The sequence below is a fragment of the Indicator indicator genome, chromosome 29 (genome assembly GCF_027791375.1).
Source record: "Indicator indicator isolate 239-I01 chromosome 29, UM_Iind_1.1, whole genome shotgun sequence".
NCBI classification, from domain to species: Eukaryota; Metazoa; Chordata; class Aves; order Piciformes; family Indicatoridae; genus Indicator; species Indicator indicator.
Genome location: NC_072038.1, coordinates 13,517,357 through 13,542,890, shown reverse-complemented (window position 1 = coordinate 13,542,890; position 25,534 = coordinate 13,517,357). Strand labels below are relative to the sequence as shown.

General features: G+C 45.1%; 1 protein-coding gene across 3 annotated transcripts; it reads left to right on the top strand.

Annotated features, from left to right (window-relative positions):
• Positions 1–499: 499 nt before the first annotated feature.
• On the top strand, positions 500–25,534 carry LOC128976687 (myosin-1B). 3 transcript variants are annotated; one of them, XM_054394027.1, is made up of 38 exons: positions 500–703; positions 787–930; positions 1,023–1,179; positions 1,739–1,766; positions 1,865–1,972; positions 2,056–2,152; positions 2,266–2,329; positions 2,411–2,509; positions 2,613–2,716; positions 2,793–2,931; positions 3,150–3,268; positions 3,361–3,510; positions 4,168–4,338; positions 4,803–5,116; positions 6,158–6,224; positions 6,504–6,591; positions 6,678–6,795; positions 7,558–7,681; positions 7,767–7,903; positions 8,463–8,718; positions 10,679–10,921; positions 11,026–11,202; positions 11,288–11,433; positions 11,520–11,610; positions 11,699–12,088; positions 12,663–12,789; positions 13,638–13,756; positions 14,088–14,284; positions 14,585–14,768; positions 14,855–15,020; positions 15,190–15,314; positions 15,509–15,817; positions 15,915–16,118; positions 17,543–17,668; positions 17,764–17,934; positions 18,020–18,124; positions 18,392–18,487; positions 25,379–25,534. In XM_054394027.1, exons 1-38 carry the CDS (start codon positions 500–502, stop codon positions 25,532–25,534), a joined length of 5,820 nt encoding a protein of 1,939 aa, XP_054250002.1. The 3 variants fall into 3 exon arrangements, with proteins under 3 accessions (XP_054250002.1, XP_054250001.1, XP_054250000.1); XM_054394026.1 differs by having other exon boundaries at positions 1,865–1,979; positions 2,060–2,152; positions 4,803–5,108; positions 6,147–6,224; XM_054394025.1 differs by having other exon boundaries at positions 1,865–1,979; positions 2,060–2,152; positions 4,803–5,112; positions 6,145–6,224.

Here is a 25,534-nt window from a genome sequence, read left to right as displayed (position 1 = left end):
AATGTCTTTAATGAGAAGTGGTAATAATATCAGCTTTTCCCAGAGCCAGTGCAGTATGCCTCTGCCAGGGTTTTATTGGAAACAAATCTCTCAGTCTGAAAGGTGCTAAACAAAAAAGACATGAGAGGCCTTGCAAAGTTTCAGAATTGGGAATACCTAGTGAGGGCAGTGCTTGCAGCCTTGGAAAGCATCTGTGCATCCTGTTAATTCAACAAACAGGTGGGCAAAAACACACCAGAAGCATTCCTTTGGAGTCATTCCATAAGCCAAGGGATCTGACTACATCAGACAGAAATAAAGGGAAGAAAATGATAGAACAGAGCTCTGAACGAGCATAAAACTGAAAGAGCCAATTCAATTGGTTCATACACAGAGCAGAGCACTGCCTAATCCACTGTGCTGTGGAATTGTCCTTTCATCACGCACTACTGTAATGTATTTTCTACCCTCAGAGATCCTTGCTGTGCTACCCCGAGTGAAGGGAAAGCAAACAGCAGCCATGTCGACAGACGCCGAGATGGCCATCTTTGGGGAGGCTGCTCCCTATCTCCGTAAGTCAGAGAAGGAGAGAATCGAGGCCCAGAACAAGCCCTTCGATGCCAAGTCATCTGTCTTCGTGGTGCATGCAAAGGAATCCTATGTGAAAAGCACAATCCAGAGTAAAGAAGCAGGAAAGGTCACGGTCAAGACTGAAGGTGGAGAGGTGAGTAAAAAAACCAAACACTTATGAATGCAATTTAATCCTACTGTGGGGTTTTAGATGGCAAATATCTCTGTCTTTGTCAGACCCTGACCGTCAAGGATGATCAAATCTTCCCCATGAACCCTCCCAAGTATGACAAGATCGAGGACATGGCCATGATGACCCACCTGCACGAACCCGCAGTGCTGTACAACCTCAAAGAGCGTTATGCAGCCTGGATGATCTACGTAAGTAGCAGCAGCAGTCTGCCTTTGGGTGCCAGCAGGATCTGCTGTGCCAGGCTGAGGGGAAGCCAACCTGCTGTCTCCCTTCCCCACAGACCTACTCAGGTCTCTTCTGTGTCACTGTTAACCCCTACAAGTGGCTGCCGGTGTACAACCCGGAGGTGGTGTTGGCCTACCGAGGCAAGAAGCGCCAGGAGGCTCCTCCACACATCTTCTCCATCTCTGACAATGCCTATCAGTTCATGCTGACTGGTGAGTCCTTGAAGACCCTCACAGCAATCTAAACCCAGAAACCTCGCTGATCTCCCTGCAGCATGTGACAAGCCAGCTAAAAACATCACAGAGATGTTTGTCTGAGAACTTGATTGAGTTATGCAGGAATTAATTTGCCATGAAACTGACCCAGAAGCTTGTCTGGGCTCAGCACTGTTTCTTGTTTGCACTTTATTGTACGAAATCCTACACTCTGCACTGCACAAACATTATCTGACTGCTATGTTTTGCACTGAGGGGATGAGAATCACAATTCCATATAACCTTTGCTTGAACACAGGTAGGCAGCTGGGTTAGGTTTTTTGCTGAGAACTGCAGGTGTGAGCTTGTGTGAGGACCAATTTATACATACTTCTCAAATTATGCTATCTACTGCTGGTATCTGGAAGGGAAGAAGGTAGTCCTGGATTATATGAACTACTTGGACTACTACTCTTGGACATTTTAGAAGAATTCCCAACTTCCATTTACATCTTTACTTCTTCTTAGCATTACACAGGACAACTGCTAACAGTGTCTTTCACTCTGCCTCTCACAGATCGGGAGAACCAGTCCATCCTGATCACGTAGGTACCCTCCCTGCTCAGGTCCCTGCGGGGCTGCCTGGTGCCAGGGGACCTCCTGCCTGAGCACAGGCTCTCTGCTTCTCCCTTTGCTTTGGCAGTGGAGAATCCGGTGCAGGCAAGACTGTGAACACCAAGCGTGTCATCCAGTACTTTGCAACAATTGCAGCCAGTGGGGACAAGAAGAAGGAGGAGCAGACATCAGGCAAGATGCAGGTGAGGTTCTATGCGTAAGAACCTGCACCTGTCAGACTGATCTGGGAGCTCTACCATGACATTAAGGTTTCTATTTTAAGGGGACACTTGAAGATCAAATCATCAGTGCCAACCCACTGCTGGAGGCCTTTGGCAATGCCAAGACCGTGAGGAATGACAACTCCTCACGCTTTGTAAGTTGTGGCCTGGGACAAAACCAATTCTTTCCTGTCAGCACACTGCCTCCAATATTCTTGCAGTCAGGACTGCCAGAATAGACCTCCACTCACTTTTCTGCTCCTCTCAGGGTAAATTCATCAGAATCCATTTTGGTGCCACAGGAAAACTGGCTTCTGCTGACATTGAAACTTGTAAGTGACCACCTTGGCCAGGGGCTTTTGTTTCCAGCCTTCCTTGGCTCCTTGCTAACTCTGTCCTACCTTCCCTGCCAGATCTGCTGGAGAAGTCCAGAGTCACTTTCCAGCTCAAGGCAGAAAGAAGCTACCACATCTTCTATCAGATCATGTCCAACAAGAAGCCAGAGCTGATTGGTAGGAAAGATCACAAAGTATTCCAGTCAAGGTCAGGGGACAACACTGCATTCCTTTATGAGCCACTTACATTGGATCTGTTTGTATTTTGTCTGCCTTGCAGAGATGTTACTCATCACCACCAACCCATATGACTACCTGTATGTGAGTCAAGGGGAGATCACAGTTCCCAGCATCAATGATCAGGAAGAGCTGATGGCCACGGATGTAAGTAGCACACAGAAGCTTTCTTTGGTGCACTCTGACCTCTGTCAGGCACTTACCCAAGTGACTCTTTTGGCAGAGTGCCATTGACATCCTGGGCTTCACTGCTGATGAGAAGACAGCCATCTACAAGCTGACGGGGGCAGTCATGCACTATGGCAACCTGAAGTTCAAGCAGAAGCAGCGTGAGGAGCAGGCAGAGCCTGATGGCACAGAAGGTACCAGCACAATACAGGCATGGTGCAGGTTACACCAAACACTCCTTGCTCCAGACAGTAACTCAGGCTCAGAACCCTGCCCTCAGCCTGCTCCTCTGCCCAGGTGCTACTGTTGCAGAGCAGCAGCGTGTCCTAAGCAGAGGTCCTGGCAGGGAGGGCACAGCTCAGTGCAAGATCCAGAGCTAATATTTGATCCTGCTTTATGCTTACATCCTTAGTTGCTGACAAGGCTGCCTACCTGATGGGGCTGAACTCAGCAGAGCTGCTCAAGGCCCTCTGCTACCCTCGAGTCAAGGTTGGCAATGAATACGTGACCAAAGGTCAAACCGTGCAGCAGGTAAGCAACAAGTGATGATAGAAAACAAATGACTTAAATAAAAGGCTGAATTTCCTCTTACGCCTTGGATGAGAACTTTTCTTTTTCTTTAGGTGTACAATTCAGTTGGTGCCCTGGCAAAATCTGTCTTTGAGAAGATGTTCCTCTGGATGGTTGTTCGCATCAACCAGCAGCTGGACACCAAGCAGCCCAGGCAGTACTTCATTGGTGTGCTGGACATTGCTGGCTTCGAGATCTTTGATGTATGAGGAGGTTCTTCACACAATTTTCCTCAAACAGGCATTAAGAAAATGGAGTGGTTTTGGTTTTACAGTTAATTTAGGTTTTTTGTTGTTGTTTTTTTTTTTTTTTTTTACATTGTGGATTGTTTTTATTTATTGGCTAATTTATGTTTTTATTTATTGGATAATTCCTACAGGAATGCCTCTCTTTTAGTTCTCAATAATCTGTATTAACTCTCAAGGGCTGCAGATATTTAGAGATAATTGTTACTGCATGCAGAAGTGGAAATTGCATTGAAAACAAACATGAAAAGTTTGAACAACTGATAAGTAATAGCAGAAAGAGATTTTTGAGGAAGTTAAAACATGCCATCGTAAAGGAAGATTTTGTTGATGGTGAAGCCAGACTTCCTCTGACCTTTTGAGAACAGACTGGCAGTGTAGACAAATTGAAGTAGATGAAAAGCTGTACTTGGCCTAAGCTCTGCAACTCCTTTTGGAGCTCAGGAATATGCTGAGACACAGTAAAGGTACAGGATGAGACTGTCCAGCCCCCTGACTAACAATTCAGGATCCCAGTCAGGGAGATATTAATGGGTTGAAAATCAAACCTATTGGAAGCTGGCAATTGTTTCTGAAACTGAACTGTACAAGTAAGTTAACCTCTGCATTCTGCAGTTCAACAGCCTGGAGCAGCTGTGCATCAACTTCACCAACGAGAAACTGCAACAGTTTTTCAACCACCACATGTTCGTGCTGGAGCAGGAGGAGTACAAGAAGGAAGGCATTGAGTGGGAGTTCATTGACTTTGGCATGGACCTGGCTGCCTGCATTGAGCTCATTGAGAAGGTTCTTGAACCCTACACATTTAATAGTTTTCTAGATGTAAAATGCAAAAGGAACCTTCTATGTTCAAATTAGATCAGTCCAATGTGTAGCACTCACGCATCAAAGAGTAGGATTTTTTCTGGGCTTCAGTATTTCACATCCATTTTTGTTTGCTTGTTACTTGACTGCCTGTGGAATTCTGTGACATAGTCCATACCATTTACTTGGACAAAATGTCCTAGTCCCTCCCTACTCAAATGCAGATACTTCTAAAGAGCATGCTGAGTGAGGAGATACACTGAGTGACTCCTGGTTTAATGTGTTTAAAGACATTTTCTTTCTTGTTTCCTAGAAAAAGCATTTAGGAAATGTAATCTCTTCTTTACATCTGAATACTACTGATGTCATTCATTTTGCTGTCTCATATACATTTTCTGTGCTTCTCACTTCCACACTATCCTATCATATGTTCCTATTTCTCCCAGCCCATGGGCATCTTCTCCATCCTGGAAGAGGAGTGCATGTTCCCCAAGGCAACTGACACCTCTTTCAAGAACAAGCTCTACGACCAGCACCTGGGCAAATCCAACAACTTCCAGAAGCCCAAACCTGCCAAAGGCAAGGCTGAGGCTCACTTCTCCCTGGTGCACTATGCTGGCACTGTGGACTACAACATCACTGGCTGGCTGGAGAAGAACAAGGACCCTCTGAACGAAACCGTTGTGGGGCTGTACCAGAAATCATCCCTGAAGACACTGGCCTTGCTCTTTGCCTCTGCTGGTGGGGCAGAAGCAGGTGATTGCTTTGAAATTATTTCTACTATAATTTACAGGGGACAGAAAATTACAATAATATTTTGCAATATTATATACATTTCAAAAATCAACCCCCCAGAACTTCATCTGCTTTATGGAACTCAGTTACTCAGTTCCATAGAGACCTTTGTTACATCTGTAGGTTTGAAGACCAGACAGCCATACCACAGTGCCACAGGCTAGCTGACAAACCACATTTCTGCAATATGAGGCACTCACAAATATTTCAGGGAATGCAATAAGGTGCTACAATTATGCATACCTTTAGGTGTCAGGATACATAAAGGCTGCATTTGATGTGCTACCTACCTACCCATTTAATTACAACAGTACCAAAAAGCATATGAAATACACAAATCCATAGTCTTCCTCGGCCATGCTACCCAAACCTCCCCCCCTCAAAACAGACCTCAAAATCCCAGGCCTCCATGGCTTCCCCCTCACCCCATACCTCCCTACCCAGATCCAAATGATGCAGTGAAAATTAGCTTGGCCAAGGCCAGGCTGCAAACCTCCTCCACGCAACCAGAGATAAGGCCTTGCAGGTACAGGACAGCAGAGAGTGAGAAAAAAAAGGGCAGAATAAAGAGAAATGTCCATTTTTATACAGATGCAGGACTTACAGGAATGAAATAACAAAAGATTACACTTTCCAGTGTACCTCTGGAGTCTCTAGTCCCTTCTAGAGGTCCTCAACCCTGTGGTTCTTAAAGGCATCCAGCCTTACACCCACAACACTTACTATGCCACATTTTTATTTCTTGTTTGCATTTTCTTAACTTCAGATGGAAACCATTCTGCTATCATCTGAAAAAATCAGCTCTCAAGTTGTAACTTTAAATACTGTATCCATCTGGCAATTTTGAGCATGTTATTACATTTTCTCTTTGTTGAGATGAACACACTAAGTTTTTCAGATTCTAACCATGTGCTTTTGTTATTTCTTTCTTGCTTTTGTTGTTGTTGTTGCTGCTGCTGTTGTTTGGTTTGTTTTGTTTTAATTATTGTTTAGAGAGTGGTGGTGGTGGTGGTGGCAAAAAGGGTGCCAAGAAGAAGGGTTCCTCTTTCCAGACTGTCTCAGCTCTTTTCCGGGTACTGTCAAATAATCATTATACATTTTACTAGAAAACTATGTACCGAATTCAGTTCAGAAAACCTTCAGATTGATCTAATATACAAAACCCTTATGTGGAGAAAGGGTAAAGGCATGTGCCTCTTAGTAAAAAAGGATTCACTTTGAATCCTTGGAAGTATTCTTCCATAACTGCCCAAACATTCTGTAAAAAACCCCAAATGATGATGGACTTATTGCAGTGGTTTTATTCCCTCTGAGTGAAATTTTTCAACCCCAGCCTTTGTTTTGCTCTTAAGGAAAATTTAAACAAGCTGATGAGCAATCTGCGAAGCACACATCCCCATTTTGTGCGATGCCTGATTCCTAATGAAACAAAAACACCTGGTAAGTTGTTCAGATTCAAAGGTGTGGAAAATCTGTTCTCCTCTGTGCAGTAGGGTGAAGTAGGAACTCATTAAGTAATCTCTTAGGTGCCATGGAGCATGAGCTGGTGCTGCACCAGCTGCGCTGTAACGGTGTGCTGGAAGGGATCCGCATCTGCAGGAAGGGATTCCCCAGCAGAATCCTCTATGCTGACTTCAAACAGAGGTCAGATTCTGTCATCCATCCTCCATTATATCCATCACTGCTAAGCATTTGCAATTTCCATATTTTCTAACTAGTGTGGGAACTATGGGGGGGTTCACCGTTGCCCGAGTTAGCCATCCAGTTTCTTGCTATTGCTCACCAGAATAACAGGCATTTTCAAAGGGCAATTAAGCATTTTTGTCTGTGATTCATACTCTGGTATGAGATAAAGTAATTTTTTAGGTAACTATCCAGAAATACACTTGACTAGCTTCGACTTAATTCAATTCTGGGTAGCAAGGTAAGATGTCTTGTAGCGATCAGCACAGAAACATGAATAAAGAAACTAGAGGATATTGTAGACTAAATGGTTGAAACAAAATAAAAATATCTTGCTGCTTGTTCTGTGTCAGCTGGAAAGTACTCAGTATGTACTGCCATGGCCATGAATTTGGATGAAGAATTGCTTCTCTCCATGTATTTTGTTCTTGCACATAAAGTTCTTATCTGGAAACAAGGCATTAGGATATGTGAGATACATCAGCACTTGCACATGGAAATAAACACTCACTCTGTGTTAAGAATCCTGGGACTAAGGAAAGTGCAAAATTCTTCCTTAAAATACATTTCCCCATGAAAATGTGATTTCTGAAACAATAGAACAGACTTCAGGCTCTCTTCCACTCTTCATCCCCCTTCAGAGCATCTCAGCAATGGTAGCAGTTAATACAAACTGATGGCATTTTCAGGACTCTGACCTTCATATTCCACTTCTTCCCACAGGTATAAGGTGCTGAACGCCAGTGCCATCCCAGAGGGACAGTTCATTGACAGCAAGAAGGCTTCTGAGAAGCTTCTTGGGTCAATCGATGTGGACCACACTCAGTACAAATTTGGCCACACCAAGGTACAAACCCTCCTTGACTCACTCTCTGTGTGCCTGTGCTGTGCTCTGCCTGGCAGTCAGGTGCTGCAATGTTCTCTTTCTCAAGGTGTTCTTCAAAGCTGGGCTGCTGGGACTCCTGGAGGAGATGAGAGATGAGAAGTTGGCACAGCTCATCACCCGCACACAGGCCATGTGCAGAGGCTTCCTGATGAGAGTGGAGTTCAAGAAAATGATGGAGAGGAGGTAGATAATTATTTTGCCTGCTAGGCCAATCCTCATGAGGTTCCAAATACATTAATTCATTTCACCAATATGGATTCCTTTGGGAGTATACCTTGGCAGTTAGATGAAGTAGTATAAAATCCCAGTTTAAGCAAATAATTCTTATTTTCAACTTCTATCATCCTTTCTACGATTTTTTTTTTTTTTTGCTAAATTCAGTAAATGGCTACCTTTAGTACATGTCCAGAAACCAGAAACCTAGTCTACACTAATTATTTTGGGTGGCTATTGTAATCAAATGTGAAAAACACAGACTGAAAGCACAAAAAGGGATCCTTTCCCTTGGGTAACTTTTCTGAAAAGGAGCAGGCCAGCTTCTGGAGGTGTTCCTTTTCTTTTGCCATGAAAGGGTACCAAACATCTGGACCTCAAAACTGTGTATTGAGTATTTATCTACACAGGGACCAGACTAGAGCCATACAATATTATATGTAGAACTTCATGTAATACATATGAATGTATGCAACTAAATATGTCTTATCAATTTAAAAATATGTAACATCTTTTTATTACCCTGAAGGGAGTCCATCTTCTGCATCCAGTACAATGTTAGGTCCTTCATGAACGTCAAGCACTGGCCCTGGATGAAGCTGTTCTTCAAGATCAAGCCCTTGCTGAAGAGTGCAGAGTCTGAGAAGGAGATGGCCAATATGAAGGGGGAATTTGAGAAAACCAAGGAAGAGCTTGCAAAGTCTGAGGCCAAGAGGAAGGAGCTGGAGGAGAAAATGGTGGCCTTGCTGCAGGAAAAAAATGACCTGCAGCTGCAAGTGCAGGCTGTGAGTATTGCTAATGTTTTGTAATCTCTTGTACAAAAGGATCAGGAATAGGCACATTACCACCAAACAGTACTTACTTTAAAAATATACACATCTTTTATGAAATAGGAAGGAACACCACAAAGAAGATTTAAGCTGAAATCTACTATTAGTAAATTTGTGATGTATTATTGCAGCTGGATCCTTACACTTTTAAATAAGAGAGAAGTAATCAGTTTCTGGTTCCTAAATACTACCATTTGCAGCAAGGCCCTTTCAAATCACAAATGACAACTACTAGCAGCAATTTTCATCTCTTTGTCACAATGTATTTGTTCTATAAATGTTGGTATCATCTGGTGAATGAAGTTGAGATTTGGGTTCAGGTGGAGTAGGAGGGGCTGAGAGCATCAGGCATTTCTCTCCCCTCTGTGTCTCCTCAGGACAAACACCAATGAAAGTGAAAGTGAAAGTGAACGCCTCCTCTTTTCCCCTAGCAGTAGCAACAATAATCCCATTAAAAAATTTTTACCACTAATGATTAGAATTCATCTGACACCATTTTGATGTCTAAAGGACAAAAGTTTGCATCTGAGCTAGCAGCCTCAGGTTTTTTTCTGTCTTCACCAACAAGACATTCATTTGCTGAGAGTATGATGCAACTTGTCCACCAAGGTAAATGGTTTTGGCTGAATGGACTACATTGTGATATCCTGACAGACATTGACATCTACATGAGGCAAACTCCAGCCTAGCTTTCTTACTGAGCTATAAAAAGTCTTCTTCCTGGATGGTGTTCACAGGATCCCAGGATGTTAGGGGTTGGAAGGGACCTCTGGAGATCTTCGAGTTCAACCTGCCTGCCAGAGCAGGACCATAGAATCCAGCACAGGTCACACAGGAACACATCCAGACAGGGCTGGAAAGGCTCCAGGGAAAGAGACTCCACAAGCTCTATGGGCACCCTGTTCCAGTGCTCTATGATCCTCACAGTAAAGAATTTCTTCCTCATGTTGAGGTGGAACCTCCTGTTCTGTAGTTTCCATCCACTGTGCCTTGGGCTATCACAGGGCACAAGTGAGCAGAGGCTGTCCCTGTCCCTTCCTTCCTGACCCTCAGCCCTCAGCTATTGATAGACATTGATCAGATCCCCTCGCAGTCTTTTCTCCAGACTAACCACCCCCAGGACTCTCAGCCTTTCCTCATGAGGCAGTGCTCCAGTCCCTTCAGCACCCTTGTAGCCCTCTGTAGGACTCTCTCCAGCAGATCCCTGTCCCTCTTGAACTAGGGAGCCCAGAACTGGATGCTGCTCTTCAGTAGAGCAAAGACAAAAAGAACAAGCAATATGTAGAAAATAAAGATTACTTCTTAGTAACTTGCACTTTAGAATGCATGCAGGGAATTGAGAATGCCCTGGTTGAAGCCAGCCACCCTTCCAAACTCTTCTTGACCACAAAGACGACAAACACGTCTGATATTGCCTTGGAAATTCTGATCTTATCACAGAATTTTGCCAAAAATAGATATGAATGAAAAAAATGAAATTCCTACAGAGTCAATATATTTGGGAGAGTTGCAATAAGATTCTCGCAGCTGGATATTGGAGATATTAACATTCAAGCTCTAAATTTTACATGCTTAAAAATCTGCATGGTTCTCGTAGTATAACTACAATGCCAGCTTCCAGGCCAATCAAATGCAATACAAATTAAATTATTACAAGATACAAGGGAGATAGCTGATTTCAGGCTCTGACATCTAATTAATGTTGGAGGTGCATGAGGAGTTAATAAGCTCTTTAAAAAAATGCTCAGAGTCTGTATTTTCAGCTGGAGGCAGTCCAAGGCAAATAGAGACATGTAAAACTGAGGTTTAAATAAGAAGGATATTGTAAGGCTGTTTTGTAAAATAATAATCACCTGTTTGAAATAAGAAAAACTAATTATTTGAAAATTATTTTATTCAAATGATTCACATCTAGGAAGCTGATGCTTTGGCTGATGCTGAGGAGAGATGTGACCAGCTCATCAAAACCAAAATCCAGTTGGAAGCGAAAATTAAAGAGCTAACAGAGAGAGTAGAAGATGAAGAAGAACTGAATGCTGAGCTGACAGCCAAGAAGAGAAAACTGGAGGATGAATGTTCAGAGCTGAAGAAAGATATTGACGACCTGGAGTTAACACTGGCCAAGGTGGAGAAGGAAAAGCATGCCACTGAGAACAAGGTATGAGGCAGGAGGGCTCCCTCACAACTCAGAAAAGAGCACTATGCTCTTCCAGGACTTCTCTACTGACTTCCTTTATTGACACCTCTTCCTTCTTCTCAAAGGTGAAAAACCTCACAGAGGAGATGGCAGCCCTGGATGAGACCATTGCCAAGCTGACAAAAGAGAAGAAAGCCCTCCAAGAGGCACATCAGCAGACACTGGATGACCTGCAGGCAGAGGAGGACAAAGTCAACACTCTGACCAAAGCTAAAACCAAGCTGGAGCAGCAAGTGGATGATGTAAGCACACAGGCAAAGAGCAAGAAGAGGACAGGTGTGGAGTTTGAGGTGTGTGGCAGAACACTGATGGCCTTCTTGTCTTTAGCTGGAAGGGACCCTGGAGCAAGAGAAGAAACTGCGCATGGACCTGGAGAGAGCCAAGAGGAAACTGGAAGGAGACCTGAAGATGAACCAGGATTCCATAATGGATCTGGAAAATGATAAGCAGCAGCTGGAAGAGAAACTGAAGAAGTAAGTGAGGCTGTGGGTTGTTGAGCACTGCACTGCTGAACTTGTCTCTTTCCTTTGGGCTCTAACATGGTTTGCTCTGCCCAAAGGAAAGACTTTGAGATCAGCCAGATCCAGAGCAAAATCGAGGATGAGCAAGCCCTGGGCATGCAATTCCAGAAGAAGATCAAGGAGCTGCAGGCAAGTCTCTGTTGCTTCCCCTCTTGCACCTAGACTCAGGTCAGGCAGGAGAAGGGCATGGGTGTGAAGGGTCCCTCGTGTTCCCCAGGCTCGCATTGAGGAGCTGGAGGAGGAAATTGAGGCCGAGCGAACCTCTCGCGCAAAAGCAGAGAAGCATCGAGCTGACCTCTCCCGGGAGCTGGAGGAGATCAGTGAGCGCCTGGAAGAGGCAGGAGGAGCTACAGCAGCACAGATTGAGATGAACAAGAAGCGTGAGGCAGAGTTCCAGAAGATGCGTCGTGACCTGGAAGAGGCCACGCTGCAGCACGAGGCCACGGCTGCCGCCCTGCGCAAGAAGCATGCAGACAGCACCGCTGAGCTTGGGGAGCAGATCGACAACCTGCAGAGAGTGAAGCAGAAGCTGGAGAAGGAGAAGAGTGAGCTGAAGATGGAGATTGACGACCTGGCCAGCAACATGGAGTCTGTCTCCAAAGCCAAGGTACTACTTCATGGTAATTCAAACTTAATCAAGTACTCATAGTTTAACATAGAGATTTGAGTTACTCTTACTTTAAAATAAATAGTTGCACTTTATGACTTGATTTAATTTATCTTGGCATTGGCTTAATAATACATTGCATCCTTCAGGTATGGTCTCATTGCTTGGTTCAGAATATTGTGATGGTAAAATGAAAGACACTGACCTGATCAGTCCTTTAGTTTCTTCTAAAGTGTAAATTCATCCTCACATACTCTACCCTTCTTATTTCTTTTTGTCTTCTCTTCCCTTAATTAATGAAATGACAAAAACACTAAGAGCCCAACAGAAATTTACATTAATTCCTCATATTAGTGTCCCATCATCCTTCTTGGCCATTGAAAATCTGGAGGTCCCTTAATAAATGATACAAATGTTGGAACTGGGGATGCACACTTCAGAGGAAGATTTATCTGTTGATACACTTTGATCTTACTTCTAAGTTAATGGCTTCTTTTCTGCCATTTCTAAGAGTTCAGGTTCTCAGTAATTACATTTTGAACTATCAATCATCTTTCATTCTCCCTGCACACAGGCAAACCTGGAGAAGATGTGTCGCTCTCTAGAAGATCAACTGAGTGAGATTAAGATAAAGGAGGAGGAACAGCAGCGCACAATGAACGACCTCAGCACTCAGAGAGCTCGGCTGCAAACAGAATCTGGTAAGACATTTCTGGGTTTTAAGGGAACGCTGCATATGACCTGGGGCTTTAAAATGAAAGGTCAAAATGGCCTGGAAACTAAAGTTGAATATGAGCCAGAAAGGTGCCCTTGTGACAAAGGCGGCCAACGTAATCTAGAGCTGTCAGCAGGTTAAGAGAGGGTGATCCTTCCCCCTGCTCAGCACACCTGGGGCTCTATGATTCTATGATTCTGTGGCAGTGCTAGGCTCCTCAGTAACAGACAGATTCAGACATCCTGAAGCAAGGCCAATAACATGTTAAAGGGGCTGAACAACCAGTCACAGGAATAACCTCCCCAGGACAGTGGTAGAGTCTCCACCACTGGAGCTTTCAAAGACACAACTGGACACAGTGGCAACCTCATCTAGGAGTCTGTCCCGTGAAAGGCAGAACAAGATGACCTTCTAAGGTTCCTTACAATCTGCACTAATCTATGATTAAATGACTGGAGATTCAGAGAAGAGTTAATACATGCCATGACCTAGACTCCACTCTTCTGCTTCCCAGGAGACACTTGGCAGAGATCAGTGATACACCTAGTTGCATACACGATATAACACTTGTTCTGTAAGCTTGAGGCTGAAAGTGACCACTGGACTTAGTGCAAACTTACAGTCAGGCTAGTCCAATATTGGACAAGAGGGTATCATGTATCTCATTTCTTGTATGTAAGATCAACTGTTTGTCATACTAAGAAATGTGGATAGGTCTCAGTGACTAGGATTCCAGGAATGAAAAAAAAATGGTTTATGTACATTTTAATTATCAAGATTAACATTTTAAAATAAGTCATTGAAAGATTCTTTTACTCACCTGAACTCTCCCAGGTGAATATTCACGTCAGGTGGAGGAGAAAGATACTCTGATTTCTCAGCTGTCAAGAGCCAAGCAGGCATTCACCCAGCAGATTGAGGAGCTCAAGAGGCACCTGGAGGAAGAGATCAAGGTGAGAAAGCTTTCCAAATTCTCTATTATCCATTGGATTCCTTCTGTCAAGAACAAGCTTCAGATAACACTCAAATTACAGAGCCAACAAGATGAGAAGGAGTAAAATGAACCATGTGGGCAATGCAGCACAGGACTTCCTGTCCTGACACTGCCTTGGGTGACCCTTACATGTAGTCTGTCCATGACTTCTTCTGCCACTTCCTGCCTCTTCCTTTCCCATTCAGGAACTTGCCATCCTTCTCCCAGAAGAATGATCCAGTGTCCGTCGGCATTCCAGTCAGGACATTTCCCAGGGTATTTCCATTCACTCTTGCACTATTTCCCCTCAGGCCAAGAACTCCCTGGCCCACGCCCTGCAGTCTGCTCGCCACGACTGTGACTTGCTCCGGGAGCAATATGAGGAGGAGCAGGAAGCCAAGGGGGAGATGCAGCGAGCCCTGTCCAAGGCCAACAGTGAAGTGGCTCAGTGGAGAACCAAATACGAGACGGACGCCATCCAGCGCACGGAGGAGCTGGAGGAGGCCAAGTAGGTGGTGTCAGGGTATGAAGCAGCCAAGGGAGACAGAGAATTCAAAGGTGATGTTGAAGGAGACACAGCCAGATACTCTGAGGAACAAGGCATGGATTTGCTTTGAGGAAGGGTAACAGAAATGGGGAAACTTTATTGTGTACAAAGTTGAGTGCTTTAGTAAAGGCAATTCTGAGAGCAGGTAAGTTAAACTCTTTACTCTGTGTGACTGTAGACTTCAAAACAGTTAAGCTTACTCAGGTGAAAAACACAATGACTCCTCTGTGCTAACTCTGAGCTGTGCTTATCTCCTCCCAGGAAGAAGCTGGCACAGCGCCTGCAGGAGGCAGAGGAACATGTTGAAGTTGTCAACGCCAAATGTGCCTCCCTGGAAAAGACAAAGCAGAGGCTGCAGAATGAAGTGGAGGACCTGATGATTGATGTGGAGAGATCAAATGCTGCCTGTGCAGCTCTGGACAAGAAGCAGAAGAACTTTGACAAGGTCTTTTGGGCTCCAGCCCTGGGGTTTCAGGGCAGAGCATGTCCTCCTGAGCAGCACATCCATACTCACATCCCATTTCTCTCCAGATCCTGGCAGAATGGAAGCAGAAATATGAGGAATCGCAGGCTGAGCTGGAAGCCTCCCAGAAGGAGTCTCGCTCTCTCAGCACAGAGCTGTTCAAGATGAAGAATGCCTATGAGGAGTCCTTGGACCACCTGGAAACACTCAAGCGGGAGAACAAGAACTTGCAGCGTAAGTGCCTGGCCCTCTGCTCCTGGATGGCCTTCCTTGCCATCCACCACCCCCACTGCTCCACATGGGTCTGTGCCTGCAGGTGACACAGGTGCCTGTCAGGTTGGTGTGGCAGTGCCCTTGCCTTGCTGCTCTGTGCCTCCCCTGCCATTGGTCTTTGTTTCCACAGAGGAGATTTCCGACCTAACGGAGCAGATTGCAGAGGGTGGAAAGGCAATTCATGAGCTGGAGAAGGTCAAGAAGCAGGTTGAGCAGGAGAAATCTGAACTCCAGGCTGCTCTGGAGGAAGCTGAGGTACACAAGTATTATTTATTGCTGTTTTACACGTCTTGGATCTCATTATAAGCACTGTGAAGTCATTCTCAGACATTAGAGGAAGCGCATTTCTATAAAAGTGTAGAGACACTATCTGAACATGACTTCCCTTTCTGCTCAGAGCTTCAGGTTCATAATTTCTCACATAAGTATTCCAATTTATTCTCATCCAGGCCTCCCTGGAACATGAAGAAGGGAAGATCCTGCGCTTCCAGCTTGAGCTCAACCAGGTGAAGGCCGAGATTGACAGAAAGATATCAGAGAAAGATGAGGAGATCGACCAGCTAAAGAGAAACCACCTCCGAGTGGTGGAGTCCATGCAGAGCACTCTGGATGCTGAGATCAGGAGCAGGAATGAAGCCCTGAGGCTGAAGAAGAAGATGGAAGGAGACCTGAATGAAATAGAGATCCAGCTGAGCCATGCCAACCGCCAGGCTGCAGAGGCACAGAAGAACCTGAGGAACACTCAGGGAGTTCTCAAGGTTCTTTGAACATAAGTTGCCTACTGATAAATATCCTAGCTGTATTTTCAGTGCCAAACAGTTCTGAATCTTATACTTTCTTTCAATGGCTCTGCAGGATACCCAGATACACCTGGATGATGCTCTCAGAACACAGGAGGACCTGAAGGAGCAGGTGGCCATGGTGGAGCGCAGAGCAAATCTGCTGCAGGCTGAAATTGAGGAGCTACGAGCATCCCTGGAGCAAACTGAGAGATGTAGGAAGGTAGCTGAGCAGGAACTGATGGATGCAAGTGAGCGTGTGCAGCTCCTGCACAGCCAGGTGAGTGCACTTGGTGAGAAGTTACGTTCTTGGTAACAGGACAACACTTGTAAGCATTATTCCAGTCCCCACTAGAGGCTCAACTTTGAGGACAAGAGTTAACTTCTCGGAAATATTCACCACCATCACACACAGAACCACACAGAATGCATCAGGTTGGAAGGGACAACCCATTCCAGTGTCTCAGCATCTTCATAGTAAAGAAATTCTTCCCAATGTTCAGCCTAAGTCTACCCTGCCCTAGTTTCAAACCATCGTCCCTCATCCTATCACCACAGGCCCTTCTAAATAGTCCATCCCCAGCCTTCCTGTAGGTCCCCTTCAGATATTGAAATGTAGCTATAAGGTTTCCCTGGAGCTTCCTCTTCTCCAGGCCGAACAGCCCCAGCTCCCTCTGCCTGTCTTTGTAGGAGAGGTGCTCCAGCCCTCTGAAAATCTTTGTGGCCCTCTTCTGGACCTGCTCCATCAATTCCATGTCCTTCTTATATTGAGAGCCCCAGGGGTGGACAGAGCATTGCAGGTGAAGTTTCAGCAGAGCAGAGCAGAGGGGCAGAATCCCCTCTCTCCATCTGCTGGCCATGCTTCTTTTGATGCAGCCCAGGCTGCCATTGGCCTTCTGGGCAGCACTAATATGATACTCAAATGGTACTGACAATACTAATAGGGAAAGATCTTTGTTGAAAAAGTGTGTACACTGTCTGTGTCCTCTAGTTGCATTTGATGGAATCCATGCTGCCACATTCTCTGCATCTTAAGATAACCTCCAGAGGGCAGGCACTTAGTCACAGGCACCAGATGTGTTTTAGTTACACATGCCAAATGATTTGCCATCTTAGCAGTCAGGGGCTGAAACTCTGAGACTACAGAAACATTCATTGCTTGCACAGGTGTAATATCACACCAGGGGATCCTCACACACCCGCAAAAATCTGCTGGTTCACTCTAGCAAGGAACTGGGGATGAACTGCTTGGCTAGGATGTAGCCCATGTCAAGTGTCACAGCAGTCACCCAGCAGGCAAGTGTTGAAACCTATGGAGTATGTCTGGTTTCAAATACCAGAAGTAAGAATCCATTCTATTGACATTTTTTTAAACTCTTTTCAGTCAGTGCAAGTGGATTCCTTTTTCCTAATTATGTTGAAAAGAAGGTATTTTGCTGACTTTCCTCACTCTATTTTTGTTACTTCCCTGTGCCAGCCGTGGTAGATAAGCTGTGGCACATATTTCTAAGTGCTCTTTTTCAAATAAATAAATTAATTGTTGGATTAACAAAGGACATTGTTCTGCAGTGACAAGAAATTTTACAGAAAAACCTGGGGTAATGACTTCTCACAGAATGATATCTGAAAAGATTCAAAATCCTGGAATGTCCTTGATTTGAAATAATGAGCCACCAAAAACAAACCTCCGATGCTTTTCTGCAGAACACCAGCTTGATCAACACCAAGAAGAAGCTGGAAACAGACATTGCCCAAATTCAGAGTGAAATGGAAGATACTATCCAGGAAGCCAGAAATGCTGAAGAGAAGGCCAAGAAGGCCATCACTGATGTGAGCTGGGGACTCCTTTCAGTGCTGCTGGTGTATGAACTCTCCCCCAAACTGTCTCCAGCACTAAAATAGCTTTGAACCTTTGCTCTCCTCAGGCAGCCATGATGGCAGAAGAGCTGAAGAAGGAGCAGGACACCAGTGCCCACCTGGAGAGGATGAAGAAGAACCTGGACCAGACGGTGAAGGACCTGCAGCACCGGCTGGATGAGGCTGAGCAGCTGGCCCTGAAGGGAGGCAAGAAGCAAATCCAGAAGCTGGAGGCCAGAGTGCGTAGGGCTGGGATTGGTGTGTGAGTAGGAGATCCCTTGGAGAGGTATGAGGGAAGCTGCCAAATTGGGCTTCTGCTTGCAGGTGCGAGAGCTGGAAGGGGAGGTGGATGCTGAGCAGAAGCGCAGCGCTGAAGCCGTGAAGGGAGTGCGCAAGTACGAGAGGAGGGTGAAGGAGCTGACCTACCAGGTAAGGCAGGAGATACACTTGGCCTGACAGATCCTTCTTGCAGGAAGCCAAAATGTAGCCGTTCTGTCCCAAATCATGAAGTTAAAAAGGAGAAGACTGAAGATCAGAAGAAATCCTCTTTCTGCTCACGTTAGGAAGGCCTGGGCTATCAGCTCTGTCCTACTGGACAGGGGTGGTTGAGAAGCAGAGCTACTTTATGCTTCACGTAAAGGGCATTTAGAAAGGAAGGGTAAAAAGGTGCTTCACTTCCTTGTCCTTCTCTTTAAGTCTGAAGAAGACAGGAAGAACGTTCTCAGGCTGCAGGATCTGGTGGACAAGCTTCAAACGAAGGTGAAATCCTACAAGAGACAAGCTGAGGAGGCTGTAAGTATTGCTCTGTGCAGTCAGTCCCCACCCAGGTAGAGGTGGAATTCTGTGCTGCTGCTTTTCTCTGCACAACTCTGTTCAAAGCTTTAACTTTTTTTGTGTTTTTCTCTTTGTACACTTGGGAAGGAATGGCTGAGTTGTTCTGGCTGAAGGGCTCACAGGTCTAGAGGGTTGTAAAATACAATTTTTGTGGGCAGTACTGTAGCACAAACAGCAGCAACAGCTCAGATCAAAACCATGGGAATAGATCTCTGCTTCTTTTCACTATCTTCTCCTTCTCTGGAGACTTTCCAAACCCATCTGGATGCATTCCTGTGCAGACTACCCTAAGTGATCCTGCTTTGGCAGGAGGGTTGGACCCGATGATCTCTGGAGGTCCCTTCCAACCTCCAAGACACTGTGATACTGTGATACTGTGATCTTTATTACATGTTTCTGCTTCTCAGGGCAAAAAAGTACCTTACAAAAGTTAATATATTATTTTATAGCAGTAAATAAATGCCAAGTGGAAATATTGATGTATGTGTCGGTTCTGAACTTTGCAAGGAAAAATTAAAAAGACAGTTTCAAACCATCACAGACCACCCCTTCTAAACAATTCCATTGGCTGCTACTACCATTTATCTAATCTAAAATAATATCTACAACAATAGGTGAATAAAGACCATAGTCCATTCCGGCTATTTCAGATGTAGATGATTCAAAAGAGTCAAATCACAGGAAAAACAGCAAACAGCTTGTTTACTCGCAGATGGAGCAAAGGAAGGAACAGGGACTCTCAGGTGACTCAGGGCTCTTAGGGTTCGTGCACCGTAGATCTCATGGACTCTCCTCTTGGGCGCGATGCTGTATCTGCAAAACACTCTGAATTTAACCTCTCTCAGCCAAAGTTAGATTTCTTTGTGGAATACACTGAATTTCACCATTTTCTTGCATTACCCAATAGGTGTGACCAGGACCTTCAGCAGAAACCACCCCTCGGACAGGTTTGGCCTCTCCTGAAGGAGAAAATACCCAAACTGTTTTGCCTAACAGATTCTTTTCGGTGATAACAGGAACTCTATCACCTTCTTCCTTTCGCAACATATCTGATTGGGCAGGTCCAGCTCGATTCACTGAACCTCTACTATTCACTAACCAGGTTGCTTGTGCTAAATGTTTCTCGCAGTTTTTCAAAGATCCACCCCCCATGGCTTTGAGAGTGGTTTTCAGCAAACCATTGTAGCGTTCGATCTTCCCTGCAGCTGGTGCATAGTAGGGAATGTGGAATATCCACTCGATGCCGTGCTCTTTGGCCCAGTTTTTTACAAGATTGTTCTTGAAATGAGTTCCGTTGTCTGATTCAATCCTCCCTGGAGTTCTGTGTCTCCACAGGATTTGTCTTTCCAGACCAAGAATGGTGTTACGTGCAGTTGCATGAGGAACTGGATTAGTTTCCAGCCATCCAGTGCTTGCCTCTACCATAGTCAGCACATACTGCTTACTAGATCGAGAACGAGGTAGAGTGATGTAGTCAATCTGCCAGGCTTCACCATACTTGTACTTGGACCATCGGCCACCATACCACAAGGGCTTGATCTGCTTTGCCTGCTTAATAGCAGCACAAATGTCACAGTCATGGATGACTTGTGTGATAGCATCCATGGAAATGTCAATGGATCTGTCACGAGCCCATCGGTAGGTTGCATCTCTGCCTTGATATCCTGACGAGTCATGGGCCCACCGAGCTAAAACAGCTCACCTCGGTGTTTCCAGTCAAGATCAGGATCAGGATCAGAGTTTGTGTCCACCTGGGAAACTCTTGCAACTAGATCTGCCTGATGGTTGTGGTGTTGTTCCTCTGTAGCTTTGCTCTTAGGAATATGAGCATCGATGTGTCTCACTTTCACTGGGATTCTCTCAATGCGAGCAGCAATGTCTTGCCACAGATCTGCAGCCCAGATTGGCTTTCCTTTTCTCTGCCAGCCATTCTTCTTCCAGTCTTTCAGCCAACCCCACAAGGCATTGGCTACCATCCACGAGTCGGTGTAGAGATAAAGCTTTGGCCATCTCTCACGTTCAGCTACATTAAGAGCTAGCTGGACAGCTTTTACCTCTGCAAACTGACTGGATTCTCCTTCTCCATCTCTCGCTTCTGCAACTCAGCACGTTGGACTCCACACTGCAGATTTCCATCTCCGCTTGTTCCCAACAAGACGACAGGAACCGTCTGTGAACAAAGCGTATCTCTTTTCATCATCAGACAGATCACTGTAAGGAGGAGCTTCCTCAGCATGAGTTACTCTCTTCTCTGGAGGTTTTGCACAGCTTGTGCCTTCTGGCCAGTTTGTGATCACCTCCACCAAACCAGGCCTTTTGAGATTTCCCATTCGAGCTCTCTGTGTTATTAGAGCCATCCACTTACACCAGGTAGCATCTGTTGCATGATGTGGCGAAGAACCTTTGCCTTTGAACATCCAATTCAGAACTGGCAATCTAGGAGCTAGAAGAAGTTGTGACTCAGTTCCAATCACTTCAGAAGCAGCTTTCACTCCTTCATAAGCAGCTAAAATCTCTTTCTCTGTTGGAGTGTAGTTTGCCTCTGAGCCTCTGTAGCCACGACCCCAGAAACCAAGAGGACATCCTCGTGTTTCACCTGGAGCTCTTTGCCATAAGCACCAGGTTGGACCATTGTCACTCGCGGCTGTGTACAGAATGTTCTTGATGTCTGGACCAGTTCGGACAGGTCCCAGACCCATCGCTTGGACTACCTCTCGCTTTATCTGGTCAAAGGCTGCTTGTTGCTCAGGACCCCATTGGAAACTGTTTCTCTTTCGAGTCACATCATAGAGAGGTTTCACAATCTGACTGTATCCAGGAATGTGCAGTCTCCAAAATCCCACTATGCCTAAGAAACGCAGAGTTTCTTTCTTATTGATGGGATTTGCCATGGTGGAGACTCTGTTTATCACATCCATTGGGATGTGACAGCGACCATCTTGCCACCGCACTCCCAGAAACTGGATTTCTCTGGCAGGTCCTTTCACCTTGTCTCGCTTGATAGCGAAACCAGCTTGCAAGAGAATGTCAATGATTTTGTTACCTTTCTCGAAGACTTCTTCAGCAGTCTCACCCCAAACGATGTGTTCTGGAGCTCCACCTTTCTCCAAAGCATCATGGACCACTGCATGGCAGATGGTTGAAATGTGAATCTACCCCTGGGGCAAACGACTGAATGTGTATTGAATGCCTCTCCAGGTGAAAGCAAACTGAGGCCTGCATTCCTCTGCTATGGGAATAGAGAAGAAAGCATTAGCAATGTCTATGGTAGCATACCATTTGGCCTGCTTGGATTCCAGCTCATATTGGAGTTCCATCATGTCTGGCACAGCTGCACTCATGGGTGGAGTTACTTCATTCAAGGCACAGAAATCAACTGTCAGATGCCACTCTCCATTCTGCTTTCGCACAGGCCAGATTGGACTGTTGAAAGGTGAATGAGTTTTGCTGATGACCTTCTGACTCTCCAAGTGACGAATTAATTTTTGAATGGGCACCAAAGAGTCACGGTTGGTTCTGTATTGTCTGTGAAGCACAGTTTGAGAAGCAACCGGCAGCTTTACATCCTCTATCTCATGTTGTCCCACAACTGCAGATTCATCTGAAAGCTCAGGTCTAATGGACAACATCAATTTTCCTCCATCAATTTCTACAGTTGCTATTCCAAAAGCCCATTTGTAACCCTTAGGGTCTTTAAAACTCCCTTCTCTCAGAAAATCAATTCCCAAAATACAAGGTGCATTAGGACCTGTTACAATAGTATGTTTCTTCCACTGCTTCCCAGTTAAGCTTATATCAACCTCTATCTTAAACAACTCTTGAGATCCACCAGTGACTCCCTGAATAGTTATAGATTCTACCCCTTGATAATTTGATGGTATTAGGGTGCACTGAGCTCCTGTGTCAGCCAAGGCCCTGTACTTCTGAAATTTTGAAGTGCCAGGCCACTGGATGTACACATCCCAATAGATTCTGTTATCTCCATTATCCCTTACCTCCCCCTGGCGGAAGGCAGGGCACCCCTAATGGTGGGGATTACCTCCACATGTACAGCTGGCACAACATCCAGCATCAGTATTAGGATCACTGTTGGAGCTATCAGAGTTGTTCTGGGAAACTGAGGAAGCAACAGCTACCCTCCTGGTATTGCTACCTCGGGATCTGCCCCTTTGCAGCTCCCGTAACCTCTTGAAAAGATCAGAAGTGGGTTGACCATCCCATCTGTTCATGTTCTCACCAAACTGATCACGCAGAGTTATCCAGATACTGCCACGTGATTGCCTCTGCTGTCTGTTTTGGTTTGACCTATTCTGGAATGGCCTTCTTGGAGCACGTCTGTTTCTGACAGCTGAAACTTGTATCCATCTGGAGGAAGAGGAATCAGAATCATCCCCCTTCATCAAGTTGGATATGGAGGTTTTAAGTTCCTCCTTCAGCTCTTTCATGCAATTCTTTATCTCTCCAGACAAAGTTTCAATGGCTGAAACCAAAGAAGTACGTGCAAGACTATCCTCCAATTGCCTCATTTGGTCAGTGAAATGGCCAACAGTGGGAGGTACTCCACCATAATTTCTTGCCACAATCCTGCTTGCCAGAATAGTAGCATAATTAGGAGGAGCAAGCTTAATGAGCTTTTTGGCAAGGCCTGTTCCAACAGGAATTTCATCAGGATTCAGAGTCTTATGATCTCCATACATTATTTCTCTCACAGCAAACTCTCTCAGACGCTTGATTCCCTCAGCTATTGTGGTCCAAGGCTTAGGGTTCCATGGTAAATCATCTCTGCTGGGGTACCTCAGCGAGACTGCCAGTAGGAGGCGTGCCCACAGAGAAACTTTACCAATACACTTGCCTAGGTGCCTCTCTATGCCAGTATCCTTTGAGAGCATCCCCAACTGAGAGGCCGACTTGTCGCCTACCACCAATGCTGGGGCTCCCATATCAAAACACCTGGCTAGCCAAGACAGGACTGGCTCATTATCTCCTCTGATGTAATCCTTTCTCACATGTCTAATTTCCTGTCTGGGTGCATTAGCTGACTGTATGTCATCCTCATCATCATCATCATCATCATCATCATCATCATCCTGAGGTTGTTGTCCCCATAATCCTGTTGTAATCCTCCGTTGAATTTCCTTGAGTTCAGAGGCTCTGCCAGCAGTTGCTAATCTACTAGGGTCTACATCCTGACCTACATCTCCATCATCCATGTGGGGTCTCAAGAGGTCTACCAGAGTTTTAAGGCTAACCCTCTCTTCCTCACCAGAAGGATCTTTCTTAACAGAGGGACCCTGAGTAGAAGGACCCTCATCTCCATCTGCACCATCTCCTGCAGCATCTGCATCTCCTCCTGCAGCTCCTTTATGCTTTCTGCTTACAGTGGCCACCAAATTTACTGGATTGGTTTTCACATTCACAGCAGAGTTGGAAGAGCAAGTAGCCTTATGTCTTTCTTGACACAGTGCTATCAGTAGCCATATGATTATTCCAAGAAGCAACAAAATTAAGATTAAGGCTAGCACAAGATATCTAGGGTACCACTGGTTCCAAAGACCCTCTGTAGTTGTAAGAGGAGTAACAAACTCATATGTGTCTGCTAGCACATCCATTTGAGTTACCATAGCTTCTTAGCCCAGTAAGACCACAACAGAATTCACCAACATTCAGTAACTTGTTCTTAACCCAAAGAAACGACTTATATGCCACATATCTCACAATCTTGTCTATCATGCAGGAAACGGCCCATCTGTAGACAATCACACTGATAACAGATGAAATAGAATGACTCAGAATCCAACACAGCTTCATTTTGCTTCCTAATCTGAGCAGAAATAAATCATACAAGCAATCGAGCCCCGAGTTGGAGCGCCAAAAATAAAAAGTGTGTCGGTGTGAGCTGAAATTCCCCCCCCACCAACAATAACCAGGCTAGCTCAGTCTGGAAGCAAATGAAGGCTGTATTTACAAGCAGAGTCTAAAATCTATGATGAAATGCAATGGGTATGTACAAACATACAAAATTCACGACATTCACAAATATATACAATCAACAGAAAAAGCACAACCGATCTCCCTTTGCTTCCCCCCAAGGGGACCCTCCCAAAGGGGCCTCTCTCTCTCCCAGGAGCTTCCCCCCAGACCCCCCTGGACAGAGAAGCAGAGTTTGTTAAGCAGAAAGTTGTTAACTTAGCTGCCAAGGTCAGTACGTGTTATCTTCAGCCAGAAGAGAAGAAGAAACAGCAGCCAGACAGCCCAGCAACTGCCCCCACTGCCGAACGCAGAATGTGCAGAATGCCCCACTTTATTTTGGGTAATAGTTCTTAAACATTTCTATCTATGCAATGGAAGTGTTTAGAACAATTGTTATTTCGCTTTCTTACACCCAATAGTGACTTATTTACATTCTTTCACTTTCTCTGTTCTGAGCTTTGCAAGGAAAAATTAAGAAGAGAGTTTCAAACCATCACAATGCATTTAATGGAAACAGCTGCAATTAGATATAATTATTCAAACAGTCCAAAGTGCATTAGCACAGAGATCCTGCTTCAACAGGGCATTGGACTAGGTGATCCCTAGAGATCCATTCCAACCCCTAACATTCTGTGATTCTGTGATTCATCTCCAACCCCTAACATTCTGTGATTCTGTGATTCATCTATTCCTTTGGATTCCCCAGCTTCACCAGAGACAACCACACATAGCAGTCTTCTTTGGTTTAAGATTATTTTATGGTTTTAGTTTTTCACTATGTACTGGTAAAACACCACAGCATGCCCTGTGCAGTGTTGCAGTAGGAACATTATTAAGCATTTTAAACCCTACTTTATTTCTCTCCCTCTCCCCGCACAGGAGGAGCTGTCCAATGTCAACCTCTCCAAGTTCCGCAAGATCCAGCATGAGCTGGAGGAAGCCGAGGAGAGAGCTGACATTGCAGAGTCGCAGGTCAACAAGCTCCGGGCCAAGAGCCGCGAGTTCCAAGGCAAGAAGGCAGAAGGTGAAGAGTGA

Excerpts from the sequence above, each read along its gene's own strand:
- LOC128976687 (XM_054394025.1), top strand. The coding sequence starts at position 500 with ATGTCGACAGACGCCGAGATGGCCATCTTTGGGGAGGCTGCTCCCTAT. Across the intron at positions 2,932-3,149 it reads AGAGCCTGATGGCACAGAAG|TTGCTGACAAGGCTGCCTAC; the intron begins GTACCAGCACAA and ends TTACATCCTTAG. Across the intron at positions 11,611-11,698 it reads AGAAGATCAAGGAGCTGCAG|GCTCGCATTGAGGAGCTGGA; the intron begins GCAAGTCTCTGT and ends CGTGTTCCCCAG.